The sequence below is a fragment of the Pogoniulus pusillus genome, chromosome 11 (assembly GCF_015220805.1).
Source record: "Pogoniulus pusillus isolate bPogPus1 chromosome 11, bPogPus1.pri, whole genome shotgun sequence".
In the NCBI taxonomy this organism is placed as follows: domain Eukaryota; kingdom Metazoa; phylum Chordata; class Aves; order Piciformes; family Lybiidae; genus Pogoniulus; species Pogoniulus pusillus.
This window is the reverse complement of record NC_087274.1, coordinates 24259856-24278763: the sequence shown is the minus strand read 5'-3', so window position 1 is coordinate 24278763 and position 18908 is coordinate 24259856. Positions and strand designations below refer to the sequence as shown.

The following is an 18908-nucleotide window of genomic DNA, read 5'->3' as shown; positions in this document are numbered from 1 at the left end:
AAAGAATTGATGTAGCGTGCAAATAACTCAGAAGCTGTTCAAATGTCAAAGTGATCTCTAATTTCAGTTGTTTTGCTCTTTGCATTGGAAGTAGAGTTGTGCTACAGGCTGTGCCAAGTTACTGTCTTGTAATTTTACTGTCCTTCAGAAAAATATCACTGCAAAAAAAATCCTTTTGCCTTTGCTAAATCTTCTTCTCTCCCTCTCTTTTGTCCCAGTGGGTTAATTTATACTGAACACCTTCAGTATTATCCAGTGCAATTCGTGATGAATAAGAAACAGGAAACCTTATCTGCTTTGCATTTCAGTACCTATGTGATCTAGAACAAAACCTCCTTAACACGAATTCTATGTTCGGTGCATGCCACAATAAATATCCAAGTCTGAAGGTCTGAGGAAGATGATGCTTACTTTAACCTAACATCACTTGGGGTGTCAAAGTGTACAATTTATTTCTCTACACATTTTCAACGACAATCTCTTTGTGAAAATCCTTTTGATTCCTCATGCATTTTAGTTTTGATTTCAGCATTATGAAAATACAGTTAATACTCTCCTTGTCTCACATGCAAGTCTGTTTGAGGTGGATATACTGTGAGAAGGATATTTAAATCCACCTCAAGAATTACAACTGAGTAACTATAAAAAAAAAACCAAACCAACCAAACCAGAAAACCCAAATAAAATAAACCACACTTACCTAAGCATCCAAAACACATCGTTAAAAGAAATTCCAGTGGAATTATGATCATCATGCAGGATAATTACCACTTGCATCAGGGTGCCTTTGTTGCCCATCAGCAAAGCAACAAATAAAAGCATGTTAGATTCACAGTTTAACTTCCTCTTCTGAAGTCCTCATCACATGACAGAAACCTAAATGCAACCCAAATTTTCACTACACTCTGAAACTGCCATCACAGATGTGTCTGGTTTAGACTCCAGCCACCCTGTCTGAAATCAGAATGTTTCTTCTCTAAATTGCAATTTGTCCTAGTGTTTAACACTAATTAGCCTCTCTTCTGACAGGACATACACAACTGCTATGCCATAATGCAGCGCTCTCATGTGAACATTTGCCACTGCATTTCTGCCATCTTTCATTTAAAGGCACTTTATGAAGATGAGAGTACTTCAGCTACTCTGTGCACCTTCTCAGCAGCCTCTTCCAAGCCAACCTGATAAGTCTTACCCAAAGTGATGATGATTCTAACGCAGGTTACGTTGATAGCAAATATTACTTCTATCTTTCCTTATCAGAAATTTTGTTGTCATCTTGCTGGAATTTTGCGTGAATTCTTCCCTCCTGTGTGAAGCATTTTTTTTTCCATGGCAGCAGCAGCATCATAGCTCCATTGCCTGAAGCAATGGATACAGGCTGTGTTTGAAGATCGCACCCACAGTGGCCCCAACGCCCTGCATCAGCAGTAGGAAACAACCCAGAACACCACACTGTATGCAACACATTTCACTTGTTAACCTCTATGGCTGCAACTGCATTAATGCTATACCAGTGCCATGTATATGAACTAAAGCTTGTTTAAGCAAGGTTATAACAAGCATGGGGTAAATAAAACAATCTACAGCTGCAGGATCTAGTTAAGGGTCATACTGGAAATAATTTGCCTTCAATTACTACAAATATTTCTACAAATAGGTAACTCTTCATTATGCTCTAGTACTGATTTTTGGCTCCAGCACTGTCTGGCAAGGGAAGTGGGAAAAAAACCCCCTTTGCTCCTGTTTTCTCACCCAGTTTCATTCTCTGAACGGAGCTAGTAAGGACCTAACAAATACCTTTAAATGCAAAAAAGGATGTATTAAAGCAAATAATTTGTACTTAAGGATATCTAACAATATTAAATAATTCCTTTAGCATTGACACTGAAGTATGCACATGCATATTCAAGGGGAAGAAAAACGTTTTCTCTTCTATTCAAGTACCTGCATTTGTGCATTTACTGTTGGGCTATGCAGCTGGCAGTCACGGCACGCAGAGTATTTTGTCTAGAAACTAGGTGAAGCTTTTCCAATAGTGCCAACAGCAGCTTGTATTTATGCTGAAAGATGCTTTGGTTCCAATCCAAAGTATCTATTGTCAGAGATGAAATGAGCAAGCATGCAGAACAAGGGGTTGGAAAAAAGGTTTATTTTTAGCTCTGGTTACTTCATTGTACCGTTTTACCACACAACTTGCTGAACACTCATCACAGCACTGAGTGGGTGGAAAAATATGGTGTCAGAATTTCTAAAGCCAGCTTTGCCACCAGGGTAAGTGCATCACCCATATCAGCTATGTGGGTCAGGGAAGCTTCTACAACAGAAGGATCCTTTTAAGTTTTCTTTCTGCAGCTATCACAACAGACTTTTCAGTGATACAATGAAGGGCAGTGGCTTTAAATTGAAAGAGGGTAGATTTAGAGTGGAGATTAAGAAAAGGAAGAACTCTTTGCAGTGAGGGTGGTGAGACACTTGAACAGGTTGCCCACAGAAGTTGTGGGTGCCCTCTCCTTGGAAGTGTTCAAGGCCAAGGTGAACCCAAACTGTTCTGTGGTTCTATGAACTTAATATTAATGTTGGACTCTGCAGAGAGATTCCCTCTTCTTGCAGAGGCAGTGAGAGTTAGAGCCAGCGTCCTCTGCATGAATCTGTCTTCCCAAGCCTTTTCTTGGTGGTGTTCAAAGAACACTGGTGGAGCATACTGAAAAATACATTTGAAACTTTTAAGAGTGCAAATGATTCTTTCACCTGATCTCGTGATTAAAGAAGGTCAGGGTAACACCATAAATACATTCATCAGCAGGACTTCCTCAAGATAAATGCTGGCATGCAAGAGAAACTTTAGCTTTCATTTAGGTTTGCACCTTGCTTAGAATCAAGTACAGAATCATAGAATCAACCAGGTTGGAAGAGACCTTCAAGATCAACCAATCCAACTTAGCACCCAGCCCTATCCAATCAACCAAAACCAAAACCAAAGCTTATTTAGCATAGCACAAATAGGCCACATGCACATGGGAATTTTTCCTCTGCTTCTAGCATTAAATTCACCCTTTGTTTTGGGTGTGTCTCAGTTGATGTATGGCTTGAAGTAGTACTAAAGTACAGAGTGGCCCCATTTTGATCGAAGTCTTGATGTAGCCCTGTGATAATTTCTCCTCACTATCTTGACACACACAAAGGAAAAAATGGGTGATGACTAACCAAATTTGAACACCTACAGGCTTTCATTTGCTTGGGCTAGTATTTCTCAGAAAACAAGAACACATAAAACATGCAATGACACCTTCTACCAGGAATGCCATGTTTTTTACAGACCAGAGTCTTTGATGTCTCCAGTATAAGATCTGACTCTGGCAAATTATTCCCTGGTGGCTAACTGCACTGAAATAACTTCAGATAAAATATTCTGTGTTTTCTTTTCCTAAAAAATAAAAATAAAAATCAGAAAGTCTCCACAAATTGAAGGAGAAAACCTCCCAACACACAGATCAAATGGTAATGAGATATTCCTGTTTATAGCATCCTGTAGGATTTCTTCTGACACAGCCTACAAAAAAACATCAACCTGACCCCTGGGAAAGCAGGGCCCAGAGTCAGCAGCTGTAGGACCATTTACTGCTTGGCCAGGATCAACTGTGCAATTGCTCACTGAAGATACAGCTCATTTTTTATAGTCTACCAGCATAACTTGCTGTTACCAGCACACTGTATGTGTGAATGCTGCCTTGGCCACAAAAACAAGAACTGCAATCACATCATTGTCTAACTTACACAGGATTCCCATTACACTGCACAACCAAACAGCAGAGACAAGGAAAATGACTTAGCTGAACAGTTTTCATTTCCCAAACTCACACACAGAAGCAAACGAAAACCAGCTGCCATCATGCTTTGGTGCATCCCAGTGCTTTGTATTTCCTCTTTGGGCTTAATGCTGCTGGAAAACAGCTTTCACTGCAGCAGGGCAGGTTAGCCTGGCACATCACTGAGTATTTACAGCCCAGTTGCCAATAGAAAACAGGAAGCAACCTCTCTTCATCCAGTAACCGAGTGTGGCAGTTTCTGCAGTGGTTTTAATGAGTTGCAACCAGCTAGTATACAAGAGCTGCCTAGACAGAAAACGCCAGTGCAGCTCTTCCAGCTCAACTTTCACAAGAGCTGTTCTGGGAGGGCACTTTTCACTCCGCTTCTTTTGTTCTTCAAAGTGTCTCCCTATGGAGGAAATTATTGCTGAACAGCTGAAGTAAATTAGAACTACCACAGTAAAAAGTCATTTTTGCATGAGTCCACATCTGAAATGATTAACGGCCTGCAAAGACACCTATCCTCCTCTTTTAAATCCCTGTATTTAATCTTGCAGATTTTTCTGTTGCATTGGTCAGAAATAGTTTTGTACAGTGTTGCACCAAGCATAACTCATCGTTACCACTGCAGTGAAGTGACTAACTTAATTCTCATCTCACTATGTGCATTTTCATGGTGAATAAGTAAAATAACTAGGAGATACCCAACAGCATGTGAACAGAATTAGATTCTAAACCTTCACATTGTTTGAAGCCATGATGAAACAGGAGAAACGCAATTTATACAGCTATTAGGAAAGCCAATTGCTGCCCAAGTTTCCGTCTGCTGCTTCTCAACCAGATCTGTTTGCAATTGACACTCACTGCCCATTTAACCCATCAACACAGTCCTCCACAAAATACTTCACCTCGATGCTAATGAAACATTTCTTGATACCACTGTGCACATTCTTCAGGCCTGAGAAGCACAAAAGCATTCCTGTTCCAGGTTATATGGCGAGTTGGTTATTGGCCATGTGGCAATACACCTTCTGTCGACAAACTAGCTCCAGTTTACCCAGAATATCCAGGGTCAGGATACTGTGAAGCAAAGCAAACCAATCCTGATCCTTAACAGACACAATTTAAATGAACTTCCTGCAAAGGAACACAAATAGTGCATTCAACTGCAGTTACAGCAAAGCAGAACTTCGCAGCTGTTGCCCAAAAGGCAAAGGTGAAACACAGGACAGGCATTCCTCCTTGCATGTAGAAAGAGAACATCCTTTGGCAACCCTCTACCCTGTGAGACGGGAGCCACTTTCTCTGACAATAAAAACCTTAAGAGGTGACTCCTAAGATCAGTACAAGTTAGGAAGACAATGCAAACTGTAGGACTAACATGACTTTATCAGTGCTCCACAGTGCAGCATGGAAGCAACCACTTTAAAAACACCCACAGCAAGCACGAAAATCTTCATTAAGCTTGTACTGCAACACCAAGGTCACATTTAAATTGCACACATTTCATAACAAGAAGGAGCTGTGAATAATTAACCAATAAAAATATCCACAACCCAGGCCTACAGTTTAATTAAATGTAGAGTTTATTCCAAAATGAATATTTCATTAACAGCAGCAGAATGTTTTTCAAGATCATCACCTGTATCTTGAAACAAAAAATGGAATCTTTTACTTATTCACTCTTGACATACAATGTGGAATTTTATTGACTTTGGAAATACACAAAGAAAGTCCTGATTTCCTTAGGGTGAACAGTTACTGTGCAGTTTTCTGTGGTCTCTGTGATGTTGAAGAATCCTGTAGAACACAAAACCATTGATAATTCACTAAAGAATCTTTAATAAAATGTACATAGTATGTTATCTCAACAGTTTTAACTCATGCCTTCCTAGGGAATCTGGTGTTTGAGAAGATTCTCCTCCTTAAAGCTGTAAGGAGTATGAAAGCCTAAGACACACCCATTCATAAATACTAAAACACACAACAATTCATCTACTTTTTACATGCTGACTCACACAGAAAACATGAAACAACTCCCCTGCCATGCACTTTGTCTTCATCAAGAGCAAGCAAGCTCCTGTCAAGCAGACCTCTAAATTCTCACCTAGTCCAGCTCAAAAATTCTGTGAGCCTTATGGAAGGCACATACATGTATGTACGTGATGGTAAGGACAATGTCCAAAGATCTAACTGGAAGGAGAAATTAAATCAGGTCACCCACAGTGTCATCCCTAACTTTAATCACATTCACACAGTCTCCCAAGCAGATTACACCAGAGATTTTTAACTGCAGCTGTCTGTTTTTCTGCAGCACTGGTTTAAGCTTAGATTAACACAGCTCATCAGCATTTAACAAAATCAGTCTGTGTCAAGTGTGAATTCATAAAGTAGCCTCTTCTATCTGGACAAAGGTAACTCCAAAAAGATTTCAAGCTTTTCAACACTGCAAGTCAAAGCAAGCCGTCAGAGAAAGACAGCAGTGTAGAACTTGCAGGGAATCTCTGCTAAATGCCAACTGTTCTGTCATACAAAACACCAACACATTTTTCATCTTGAAAATCTTTTTATGTTTTTAATTAGACTACTCATTAATCTTCAACAGTCAACAACAACAAGGCCATCAACCACCTTATTCCACCTACCTTTGCTTGGATATTGTGCAGTCTTCCATTTCCACCGCTTCAAAGCGTTTACATCCCAGATGCCTGTGAGCGATCGCTCTTCCACTGCCTTCACTGATCCCAATCCCTTTAGCAAAGACTGAGTAAAGAAAACACAGTTTATTGAGAAGAGCATCACAATCACTGGTCTGGTACACAGTTAAACCAGACCAGAACTCAAAGCTCTAGCACTGATCTGTTAAGCATGGTAGTAGAAACTTTAAAAATCTGCTAGGTCACTTTAAAAAAGAGCAACTACAGACTCTCCAGGCTTCAAACTCTGAAGTTGAGATGCTGAGAGCTTTCACTGTCTTGTAGCAAAATTAAAAAACCCTCTCCATTCATAACTGAAATTCTTACTGCACTGTGTTAAACAGACCAGAAAATCCTTCACCTTGTTCTCTGTGTGTCTGTCACCAGAATCAACAACCTCCTTCCATGTATTAAGGTAATCTACTTCTGTATGAAACTCCAAACAAACAAGAAACTGAAAATGCACAGTACATGATGGAAGTGACCAAGGTTTCAGCCACTCACAGAAATCAACTACAGAGGAAAAAAAAAGTTTCCTTTAATCCTGTCCACATCTATTAACTAAACAGAATCCAACTCTCAGCACTGGCTAAGGCATTGCAGGAAGTATTACATCACCAAGAACTCCACAGAAGCAGACCTACCAATATTTATGATGATCTTCACCCTGGGCCTGTGGCAACTTAATCTCACGTAACAGCTTCTGTTCTGTCTAGTTGGGTGAAAGCAAGATCTGCTTCAATTTGAGGTAAAAGTTACACTGGTATTTTTTTATCCATGTCTTGTGGAGTCTCTAGCACACAGGATGTTTTATTCTCTCTGGAACAACTGGTATCCTGCCTCAAAAGATTAGATTTACCTTGAGATTCACCATCACAGGCTGAGACAGCACAGGATCCTCTCCAGCTTCATACAAGTGCCTAATTCTTATCAGGACACGACTGAAGTCTGCATCACCTTGCTTCTGTTTACCTTTAAGAGAAAACAAAATGTAAACATTTTTTTACTTTTAAAATAAACCCAACTCTTAAAGGCTTCTTTTAAGCTTTACACTCTACTAATTTAAACTTAATTCCCATTTTTTAAACTAAGCAAGAGGACTAATATCAAGCAATACCCAGCTCCAACTGTTGACAGGAATACACTAACAGTCATGGTGAACTCAGGCAGGAGAAATATTGTATTATTTGAAGGGAGAAATCACGTAGTCTGATTAACTTTCTTGGCAGAGGAATGTAACACTTTGAATAAATAAAAGGACTAGCCACAGAAGGTAGATAAAAAAGAAAGCCAGCCTCTAAGTGTAGCATCCAGTCACCCTTTGGAAGGCACCTACCCATGTGGATGTTGTGGACCTGCTCAGAATGATTAGAGCTGTATCTCCACCCTGGAATGCTCAGAGTCTGGAGGTGAAGATTAGGTGGGAGAGTTACAGGTGAACTGTGGACTGAATTCTGCTGAAGTTGTCTGTGTAGCCATGGTTTACCTCCTGCACGAAAATTGAAGCAAAGCAAACATCAAACATCCATCACAAGCACAAGCCTGGCTAGGGCACTGTGGAAGAGTGAAGAGATATTTGCTTCTTCTGCCAGGGCAGATGAAAAGCAGATTTGCTTTCTCCTCCCAATATAGAAAGCATTATGATTTGACCTGCTGGAGAAGTGTACTGAAGTACTGGAGCTTTCCATAAAGCAAATTTCACTGCAGCTTAAGCTGCTATTCCAATACCAGACTTGAGATTTAGTTAACAAGTCAAGTATTTTTTTTTAAAAGAATGACTCGGAAGTGGTCATGAAGAACATCCAAGAAACTGATACGTGGTGCGCTAACTACTTTGCACTAATTCCCTGCATGGACATTTGGTTCTCATTAGGAGATTTAGAATTTATTCTCCTCTGAAAGTAGAGATGAACAAGGGAAATATTTCATACACTTGGACAAGATCCATGTTTGAAATGAATGCAAAATAATTATCAGGCTCGACATCTGCCTCCTACCTCACTGTCTACTAACTTTGCCACACAGGAGGCTCCAAGTCTGCATTTACAAATTTTAACAGCCTAAGTCAGAGCAAAATAAACAAGGCATTGAGATGCTAAAGATAGCACAGGGGATGGAACGAGTTACCTGGTAATGCTCCAAACATTACTACTGGCCTGTGTTCTAACACCAGTCCACTTGTCCGGTACAAAATATTGGTGGCAGCCTTGGATCCTAAAATAAGCCAAATCACAGGACGAACCACAGAGGAGTCATTCAAAGTCAGATTATAATCCAGGTCCCACTGAAGGTTGTTCCACAGTCTCCTGTGAAGCATCACCTGTATTGGGAAGGTGAATGTCAACAGTAATCAGCCATCATGCTTTAGCTATGTTATCAGCAGCCATGAAATTATGCTCTCCCACAAAAGGCAAATAAAAATTGTTACCTCCACTTGTCCATTTCCTTGACTCGAGACACCATGAGCTCTCTCTGCAAGAAGCATCAGCCTTGTGGTGTCATCTTCGATGTAGGCAGTCTGGACCATGGGATAATAGTTCTGAAAAGACACAGTAAATTATGCAGTGCTAACATCAGAAAACAGTAGCCAAGAACAAAGACAGCACACAACCGACTTTGGAAAACACCTTTGTGCCTACCCGAGCCACTGTGTTATTCACATATGCCTTGAATGGTCTTTTCTGAATCTGATATCCATTGCTGTCAGTGTAGAGTAGCTGCCTGGTGTTCAAATTGGTGCTGGTTCTTAGAACTGCTTCACGATTGAAGTCCAAAGGCCCAACGCTGTACTCCTGCTCTATGCTACGGCAAAGTAACCTCCCATCGTAGCCCTCTGGCACCGTATATATCCTGGTATACACTGCGTAGCTGTAGTCCTGGGCTGTAATGTTACTACAAAAAATGAGAGGGAAGACATGCAGAGTTTGTGAAGCACTGGATAGCTTATGTCATGACTCACAAATCATTCTTGATGTCATTCTGTACACAGACAATTTCCTTGCTTGTTCTCTGTATGGTTTATGTACAATTGTTTTCCCAAGGTCCTTCTCAACTACAATCCTTGTACAATGCAAATCAGAGGGCTTCAATTAAATCACCAGATTTAAAAGAAAAGGAAAGGGTTGCAGAGGAACATAATTTTAACACAGAAAAGTTGCTAACACACAGGGAGCAAAGCATCCTTGTGGAGGATTTGTTTTCCTTTCTCTAATTTGCTTGTCAGAAGATATTAGCAGTTATAAAAATGAGCCATAAAGTCCAAATTCCACCAATGTAAGAACATGTTAGCTGTAATTTTCATTGAATTGTATGGAAGCAGATCCCAATAGAAGATGCACTACAGAGCAAACCAGAGAAGATAAATCTGAACCATCTTCACCTCCCTCTCCGCAGCGCTATGTGCTATTTAAAGGAAGTGCTTTGACAGCACTACGTTTAGCAGATGCATGCTACTTCTTTTGTCTAAATCCTGAACAGTACACAGAGCTCACAGTTTAGGAGTAACCTGGAATATTGCATCCAGTTCTGGGCTCCCCAGATCAAGAGAGACAGAAATCTATTTGAGTGAGTGTGATGGTTTGGAAGTTACCTGCTGCCCCCACCAAATTCACCAGAGTAGATTCAGCCAGCTGGAAGTTAAGGAATGAAGGTTTATATTCACAGCTTAGCACAATATACAAGCAGGTATTTACAATATATTACAAATAAAAAGCCTGGATGAGGCACTTAGTGCCATGCTCTAGTTGAATGGCTAGGGCTGGGTGCTAGGTTGGACTGGATGATCTTGGAGGTCTCTTCCAACCTGGTTGATTCTATGAAATATTTACAGCTGTATACAGAAATATACAAGTTAAAAGACATACAGAAACACAATACCCCTCCCAGAAATCAGAGGGCCCAAGGGGGGCTCCCAACCCAATCTGTCTTATGTGCTAGGTGAGTTAGAAGGATTGGCAAGGGGGCGGATAGAAGCAGAATGGTTAGTTGGGTTACACAGATCCAGCTACAAGCAGTTAATATAGCAGAAGCCAGGGAGAAACACAGACACTATCTGCCTTATCTATGTTCGTGTCCTTGTTTTTATACATCTCAGCAAACCTGAGTGAAGTAGACATCACAATTGTTATCTTTTCACAGCCTATAATCTGATTTTTCTCATTGGAACATTCCTATTGGCCTCAAACCTGCACAGGGAGTCCAACAGAGGACCACAACGACAATTAAGGGTGTGGAGCAGGGCTTTATGAGGAAAGGATGAGATCTGGGGTTGTTTAGTCTGGAGAGGAGAAGACTGAGGGGAGATTTAATAAATGTCTATAGATATCCGAGGGCTGAGTGGGAAGGGACCTGAGGGAGGAAAGAAGGGACAACCTGAAGACAACTGCTTTGACGTACTAAAAGAAAGGAAAGCAGGGTGGGTTTGGCTCAAAACAGGGTTTATTTTTTGGCCTGGTTCCAAGTCCTTTCCTGTGTACACACACTGCTAGGGTAGGCTTAATAGAAGATAGGCCATAGGTGAGGAAGAGTAGGTTCAGACTGGAAGAAGCCACTCAGTACAAAGGGTAGTGAGACTCTGGAATAGGCTGCCTAGGGAGGTTGTGGATGCCTCCCTCCTGAGGGGTGTTCAAGGTCAGGCTGGATGAGGCCTGGAGCAGCCAAGTCTAGTTGAGAGGTGTCCCTGCCCATGGCAGGGAGGCTGGAACAGATGTCTAAGGTCTGTTCCAACCTGAGGCTTCTATGGTTCACTTGTGTCCTGTGATAGGACAAGGATCAATGGAAGTAAACTATAGCAGGCAAAGTTCCACCTCAACATGAGGAAGAATTTCTTTACTGTAAGGGTCACAGAGCACTGGAACAGGCTCCCCAGAGAAGTTGTGAAAGTCTCCAGAGAAGGAGACTCCAAGACCCATCTAGATGTGTTCCTGTGCAACCTATAATAGATGATATGGTCCTGCTCTGGCAGGCAGATTGGACTTGAAGATCTTGAGCGGTCCCTTCCAATCCCTAACACCCTGTGATCTATACAGAATTAGTCTTGTATGTATCTACAGAGACTTAAACATTCCAGTGAAGTGAAGCTGACGTTACAACGAAGGAAAACTGAATTCTGTACCTGTAGAAATACTGACGGATCTCTGTCATCAAGTTGCCAAACACCACTTCCAATCCCACTGCTTTTGATACTGGAACAGCTGTTGTATTTGGGGCAAATAAATAGTTATCTGAAATGGGTCCTTTTGTCACATCTCCATTCACATGGTACTCAAGGAACTCCTGGGTCAGCTGGACAGTCTGGTTAGTCTCCCTGTGAACCCACAGAGAAGGAAAAATTCCACTACTTACAAACACATTCTGTACATAATAGATGCAAAGCTAAGCTGCAATAGTAGTGAGGCTGAAAACTAAGAAAAGAAATAAATCTCTTTACTCAAAGTACAAAACTGATTTTATAAGATGTAGGAAATGAGGACAGAAGAGAATTGAAGTGCTTCCCATCAAGGCATCTGTCAGTGTGTAAATAAATGGAATTTCTATGTCATTTTATAGTTTTGTTAAACAGAAACATCTTCAGACAGAAACAGCTTCTACATTAGCTCAGTGTTTTGACATGAGAGTTGCTACAGGATCAAAACCCCACTGCACATAAATCAAGTACACTGCACCAGATGAATGATCAGATTCACTTAACCAGGTCTGTAGCAGGGTAAACCAGCATGATGCCTGCTTCCATATTTAACACTGGCAATGAATTTAATGGTAATGGAATAGCAAAACTTGCACTCATTCACACATACTTTGTGTTTTCCTTTCTCCACTGCAGGTTACAGTTCAGCTATTCGCGACTGTATCACAATCTTTGCAAAGTCAAATGAAGGCTATTTAAGACGTTACTGCCTTCAGCTACCTGCTCTGCTCTTTTAGAGCCTTGTTGGCAAAACAGGAAAAACCACTCAGTCTGGCACATAAATGTGAACTGCCATTTCAGCCAGTGTTAACACAGCGACCTAAACACCGTCAGGAGGAGCAAAGCATATCTGCTACTCCTGTTAGAGGGCATTTTCAGTGCACACTCAGGACCTGCTGCAGCTAAACTTTACAAGACTTCACGTCTGTAGATCCCAATTTTTTAACCTTTCCTCCCATTCTGAACTGATGTCTTGTTCTTTGCCACTGTCCCAAAAGAAACCTCCTGAAACTCAAACCATCCTGGGCTTGCCTGAAGGCTTCTGAAAAGAAGTAAACGTCCCACGCATCCTACATGCTGAATTCCAACTTTTGCTGCCTGCCAGAACAGAATGTTTCAAGAAAATGGGATCTGAATTCAAGTTTTTGTCCTTCCTCATTATGTTTATTGTATTTCTCATGGAATCTGGAAAAAGACCTGCAGGCTCTTTGAGAAAGTACTTAGTACAGGGCTCCTAATCAAGACGTATCTATATTTTTAAAAGCTGATTTTAACTATACTGGGGAAAAAGTTCTTGCTTGGAGACAGAATTATGAACAAAATCACAAAGGTGAAAGAAGTCTTGTAGGCTAACACCAAAGAGGTCAGCAGAGCTCAGGAAAGAGCTGACAGTCTGAATTCTGAGCAGGCAAAAAGTGGCACAGCTGTACTGAAGCTGAAGAAATCGAGTCAGTTTTCATCCTTGGAGAAAGACAATATGCAAACCCCAAATCTCACCTCAGTCTCAATTGTTCTCGTACTTTATTTACCTGACTAAAAAGAATTGCTTTAGTTAAATGTTGTCTTTCAAAAGATTTAGTAGTTCCTTACCATGTAAACCCTAGTGATCAGGAAAAGAAAGCTCTTGCTTTATCACTCACAGCTCATCATACAGCACAGTTTATTCTCTTTCTTTGTTCTTTTTAATACAAACACACATTCATAACACTATTTAGTTCTAAAGCAGAATGAGATTGGGCTGATCTACTGCTTAGTACTTTGATACTCCACCTTAGACTGATTGCATGGTTAGGCCACAGAAACAGTATGGAATCACACCTAGGCTAGTGCTGATGCTCCTCATAGAAAGGAGAACATGTGAGATAAAAACAAGAAAATGTTCCTTCAAATTATTCTAATTAAATCTTAGAGTTAAGGCACATGATACAGTCCTTGGATTTATTTTTATATAGGGTTTTACAGGATCCGAAACATGATTAAAAACAAGCAGGCAATCTCACCTCTCAGTAATGCTGTGCATTAGATTTGTGCTCTGGTCAAACAAGACCTGGTAGCAGTTGTTAACCACAGGAAGCAACTGTTGATGTTGTTGATTTGCATGGGTGAGGTCCCTTCGTTTGTACTTGACAGATCTCCCAATAAAGGCAGATTGCTCACCAGTCAAGGCTTTAACATGGTATTTTCTATAGCTCAAACCACTTATTTCAACAAGAATATAGAGATCATAGGTAGAACTGGACTCTGCACGGCTTTGAACCTGTATGTTAACAAACATAATAATGCTGTATTAGGGGAAATTAATCAGCAAGGCAACAATCATCATGTGTACTAAGTCCTATTTTACCAAAATTAACTACTGCTTTCTAAGTTAAGTTTTTAAACATCCATCCTTCATAAATCTCAATTGTAATGTAGATCCATGCTGCTTGTAATTGGGAGTTTGGTGAACTTGGATTAATCTCAGCCCTTCCCTGAAGGAAAGGGTGCCACTAAGTAAACGACAAACTTAGATCTTATTTTAATGTGGTCTTAGGCCATCTGTCACAGGAGACAGCTGCTGTGTATCACTACCTGACTACAGCATGCCTCAATGCATGCTAATAGTCCTGGTTTTGGCTGGGATAGAGTTAATTTTCTTCATAGCAGTTGGCACAGTGCCGTGGTTTGGATATAGTACGAGAATGTTAACAACACATTGATGCTTTAGTTGTTGCCAAGCAGCACCTATCTTGTGTCAAGGACTTTTCAGTTTCCCATGCTCTGACAGTGGGGAGGTGCACAACAAGCTGGGAGGGAGCATGGCCAGGACAACTGACCCAAACCAGCCAAAGGGATATTCCATACCACAGGATGTCTTGCTCAGCATATAAACTGGGGACATTTGGCTGGGAAGGTTTAGTTGTTGGTGGGGCATCATTCAGCAGGTGGTGAGAAACTGTTGTGCACTATTTATCTTTCCTGGGTTTGATTTCTGTCTTTGTTATCTCTCTTTTCATTACTATTATTATATTTTAATGATTACACTGAGATATTCTTAATCTACGAGGTTGTTGTTTTGTTTTGTTTTTTTCCTCTCCAATTCTCTTCCTCACCTCACTGGGGGCAGGGGGGGAGACATGAGTAGCTGTGTGGTGCTTAATTGCCAGCTGGGATTAAAACACACCACAGTGATAAGCCACTATGTCTGTCCAGCTGGCACAATGTGCTGAGCTATCTGGCATCTCGTGGACAGAGGGAAGCATCTCAAATTGTGTTATGCCTCTTCGGGCCTCATGCGCAGGAGAAATGCCTACAAGTTTATCAAGCCATTGATGATGCTGTACTCTGTACAGCAGAAGCTCCTGAAAAGGCTGGTGGCAACTTTCACATGAGGTCACTTTCTTCTCTCCCAAAACACAGCTGAACTTGTGTTGGACCTTCGCTATAACAGAATATGTCATACGGCAGCTGACTGTCCCAAGTTTCTTCTGAGCTTGCAAACAAGACCGGCATTTCTTACATCTCTTGTCCTCCCCAAGCCAACCTGACAGTTGTACAGACAGGACTGCCAGATGCAGGGCTAGGCTCCAAGCAAAAAAAGCTTTATTTGGAACAGTGTTTTTTCATACAAAGAAAAGCAAGGTAAGAAATGCCAGGTCACACCCAGCAGGCATGTCAAGAACAAACCAAACACACAACAAGAACGCGAAGCCTTTATGGACATTAAGGGGAAAAAAAACCCACAACAAACAGAAAGGCAAACCCACAAATTTAGTTGAGAGAACAGATAAGTAAATAAAATAGGAAAACTAACTGAAGGAGGACTAGGAAAATCCCAATTTAAACTAATACTATTTTCACTCTAATACTATCTATTACCACATTTTGACAAGAGGTAGAATCAAGCCAGTGAAAAGTGACAAGAAAAGAAAGAGAAAGAAATGAAGCTGAAGTACCTGTGCTGGCACAGAACGTCCCAGTTCATCATATACACTCATTGCCATGTCACTGACAGAAACCTTGACGTAGGTAGTGATATTCCATGCCAGTGGATTATAGACAACAACATACTGATCAACATCTGTAGCACCTGTGTGCACACACAAAGTTACCAGTCACTAAAATGATGTATTTTTAAAATGGGATATTAAAAAGCATTTTAGAGATCTGCCTAGGTACAAGCATCTTACAAAACTTTAACGTAAACCCCTTCATGACTGAAAAAAGGAAAACCTTTCTCAATACTTCATAAAAGCCACTTCTGATTTTTATATTCTTTACCCAATAAAAAGACTCTATATTCAGAAAACGACACCTGAGTGGAATGTAAATGCATTTAGTGAAAATAAGCAGCTTACCTCAACTCATTGTCATGCAGTATTAACTTTATCAGAGTTATACAGAAGATCAAATGAGAAGCTTAATCTAAAACCATGCCTGTAAAAACCCCAATCAGTCTGTTGTGCAACCCATGACAGCCCAAAATAATTTCCAAAGCAAAGATAAAAGGGAATATACAGCCTTTAGAACAGGCTCCTTAAAAATTCCTTTACATTTTTTCCACAAGCTGGTAGTACACTGCAAGAACATTTTGCTAAACAGTAGCTATGCTTCTTAGCAAGTAATCTTACACTGCACAGCAAGGTTAGCTCAGTAATTACTCTGATCAGCACCTCTTCCTTCCCTCCATTATGTAGCTGAGGTGTGAATCTAAGAGCCAGGTCTAATATATACATTGAGGCAGGGCTCTGCCTAACATCAGTTTAAAGGCCCTGATTGCAGGTAGATGAAATCATAAATTCATCCAAGTTCGCTTCAGATCTAGCAGGTGTCATAAGACAAACAGGATTTTCCAGCTTAGAACAGCACTTAGGTGGTACATAGCATCTTGACTATTTTGGAGGAAAACATGACAGCTTTCATAAGTTAGCCCAAACATTTGAAAAGCTCTATTAAAAAGTACCTGCCATTCCCGAGTCTTTGTTGTACACAGCAGAATAATCCTCCCTATTCTTCTTTGCATTGTTCATGTCAAAGATTATGGAAGCCATTAGTTTCTTCACGTTGAGCATTCCATACATCAGGTTATTCATGTACATGTCCTTCACCTTCGGAGACTCTGTGCCTGTTATACCATCATGGTGCTGGACCTTGAATTTAAGAGTAGTTTGAATGGTCACAACGCAACAGGATGAGAGGTGTGCATTTGTATTAACATGGGCCACTAACTACTAGACACAACTTAAAATGTGAAGGAATTACAGCCATACCCACAGATTCACATTTTGCTTATTTCAAACTGCCATGTATAGAATGAAATGGCCAAAGACAAGATGCACACAAGTTTCCCTCTATACACGTTCCTCTTGTAATACTTATAAATTACTGAAGCTACATATTTACAGGGAAAATAAAATACAAGTTACCAAAACAAGAATGCAGCAAAAATACCATGACTGGTTTCTAATTTCCTGCTAAGAACTGACAAAATATTTATTATCAGCAGAAGCACTGAAGCCTTTAAGTGCTTAATGGTATAAAGCTGATCACATAGCTGCTGAGCTTCAAAGAAACAAATCTATTCTTCATCATCTAACCTGCAGAAGTCGAGACTACCAGTACTTTTCAGTTACTTCAGTTTTTCATCTCACTTTCAGAAACCTTGTAGTAAATGATAAAACTAACACTGAGAAAAGGGATTCCATGTGCAAAGTTTGAAGCTACATGCTCTTTCACTGGCTGAATAAAACATTTGCCAGTAACCATGTCTTGAATGCATGGCTAAGGGGCTGAAGTCATGGTTCAAGACAGTCTTTTGAAAAATTGCTTTATTTTTACTTGTGGCTTGCTAAAGGGGAAAATTATTTCTAAAACCATAAAAGCAACAATACTCCAAATGAAATGCATAAACAAAGCTCTGCCTTTGAGCAATATACATTTTCATCCAAATTAAAAAAATAAATCAATCTTTACCTCAGAAACTGCCCATCTAAGGCTCTGAAGTTGCTTTAAGGCTCCACACTTGCAAATAGAACTTTCTGGGTGTTTCTGGACATACTGTGTGAAAAAAGACTCTCCAGCATAAAGCAATGAACTTGCTCTCCTTGCAATTCCTTTTAACGTGCTACGAGAAGTATAAAACCCAGTCCACGCTTGAAATGGCTCTGTTAAGGGTTGAATAGATCCAATACATCTCAACACACCATTTTAGATATCACTTATCTGTTATTTATTAGACAACTACTGCACAACTTTGTATATGAAACCTGCTGCTGAGTTAGGCATCAGCCATCAGACAGAATTGTCCTCAGCCCTACAAAGAAACACAGGCATGGAAGCGAACTTTGGAAAACTACAGACATTCCCTACAGACCCGGTAAGTGTTGGCATAGAGCTGTTATCAGCTAAATTAATGTGTGTTTATAGAAATCTGTTCTTTGTGGATCTGTACAACACAACTCGAGAAGTTTCACTGAAGTATTTTGTTGCTCATTAATAAAGTGGATTAAAATCCTTGGTTACTGCTTCATACAAGCTCTCTAGATTCCCTCCTTTTACTCAAATTAGTTTACCCTAAATTTCACCACCTCAAAATGGAGCAGACGACTCTAAACTATTGCAGCACTTCAAACTACATCAAAAGATGCCCTCAAGTGGTCAGTGGAAAGTATTTCAATAGTTAATTTGTGCTAATATGTAGCAGAATCCGATAGAGTAAATGAGGAAAACAAACACTTGTTTTGAAAACCTCCAAATATCTTAATTAGTGCTTTGGGAGGCGGGGTGGTGTTTGGCTTTTTTGGTTGGTTGGGGTTTTTTTTTGGCTGAGGGGAGGGAATTTTTTTTAAATATACCACTGATGAACAGTTTTTTACAGAGAGAAGCTGAAAAAATGCTCTATAAAGGAAAAAATAAGCAACTGTTACAGCCAGTTACCAGCCCATGATCAAAGGCAACAATTAGGAAATGAGATCTCTTACTCAAAAACTCAAGGGCAAATTCTTTTGGACCTGAAAAATAGCAGAAGTTTGAACAGGGTGAATTCCATTTCAGTTTTCAAGGTTACAAGCAAGAGAGTCACCTATGCATTACCAGCACAGTACAATGAATGTAGAATAGAAAAAGGAAACACTTATCAGGGACTTAAAACTTGAGTTTCCAAGGCATATGTCAGAAGTGACACTGAGCCCAGTAAGTGACTCATAATAAAATGGCACAGAAAGAATGAGAGAGGATTAATCA

At 40.3% G+C, this 18908-nt stretch overlaps 1 protein-coding gene across 1 annotated transcript in view; it reads right to left on the bottom strand.

Moving 5' to 3' along the window:
* Positions 1–5374: 5374 nt before the first annotated feature.
* The window catches only part of MAN2B2 (mannosidase alpha class 2B member 2), a 30702-nt gene continuing 17168 nt past the window's right edge, over positions 5375–18908 (bottom strand). The window contains exons 8-19 of the mRNA XM_064151504.1: positions 17640–17830; positions 16630–16816; positions 15623–15756; positions 13688–13944; positions 11616–11807; positions 9142–9394; positions 8931–9041; positions 8630–8822; positions 7839–7991; positions 7362–7474; positions 6452–6569; positions 5375–5606 (exon numbers count right to left, since the gene is read on the bottom strand). Coding sequence (XP_064007574.1) covers positions 5512–5606; positions 6452–6569; positions 7362–7474; positions 7839–7991; positions 8630–8822; positions 8931–9041; positions 9142–9394; positions 11616–11807; positions 13688–13944; positions 15623–15756; positions 16630–16816; positions 17640–17830 — 1997 coding nt within the window. The 3' untranslated portion in view covers positions 5375–5511. The remainder of the gene's footprint in view (positions 5607–6451; positions 6570–7361; positions 7475–7838; positions 7992–8629; positions 8823–8930; positions 9042–9141; positions 9395–11615; positions 11808–13687; positions 13945–15622; positions 15757–16629; positions 16817–17639; positions 17831–18908) is intronic.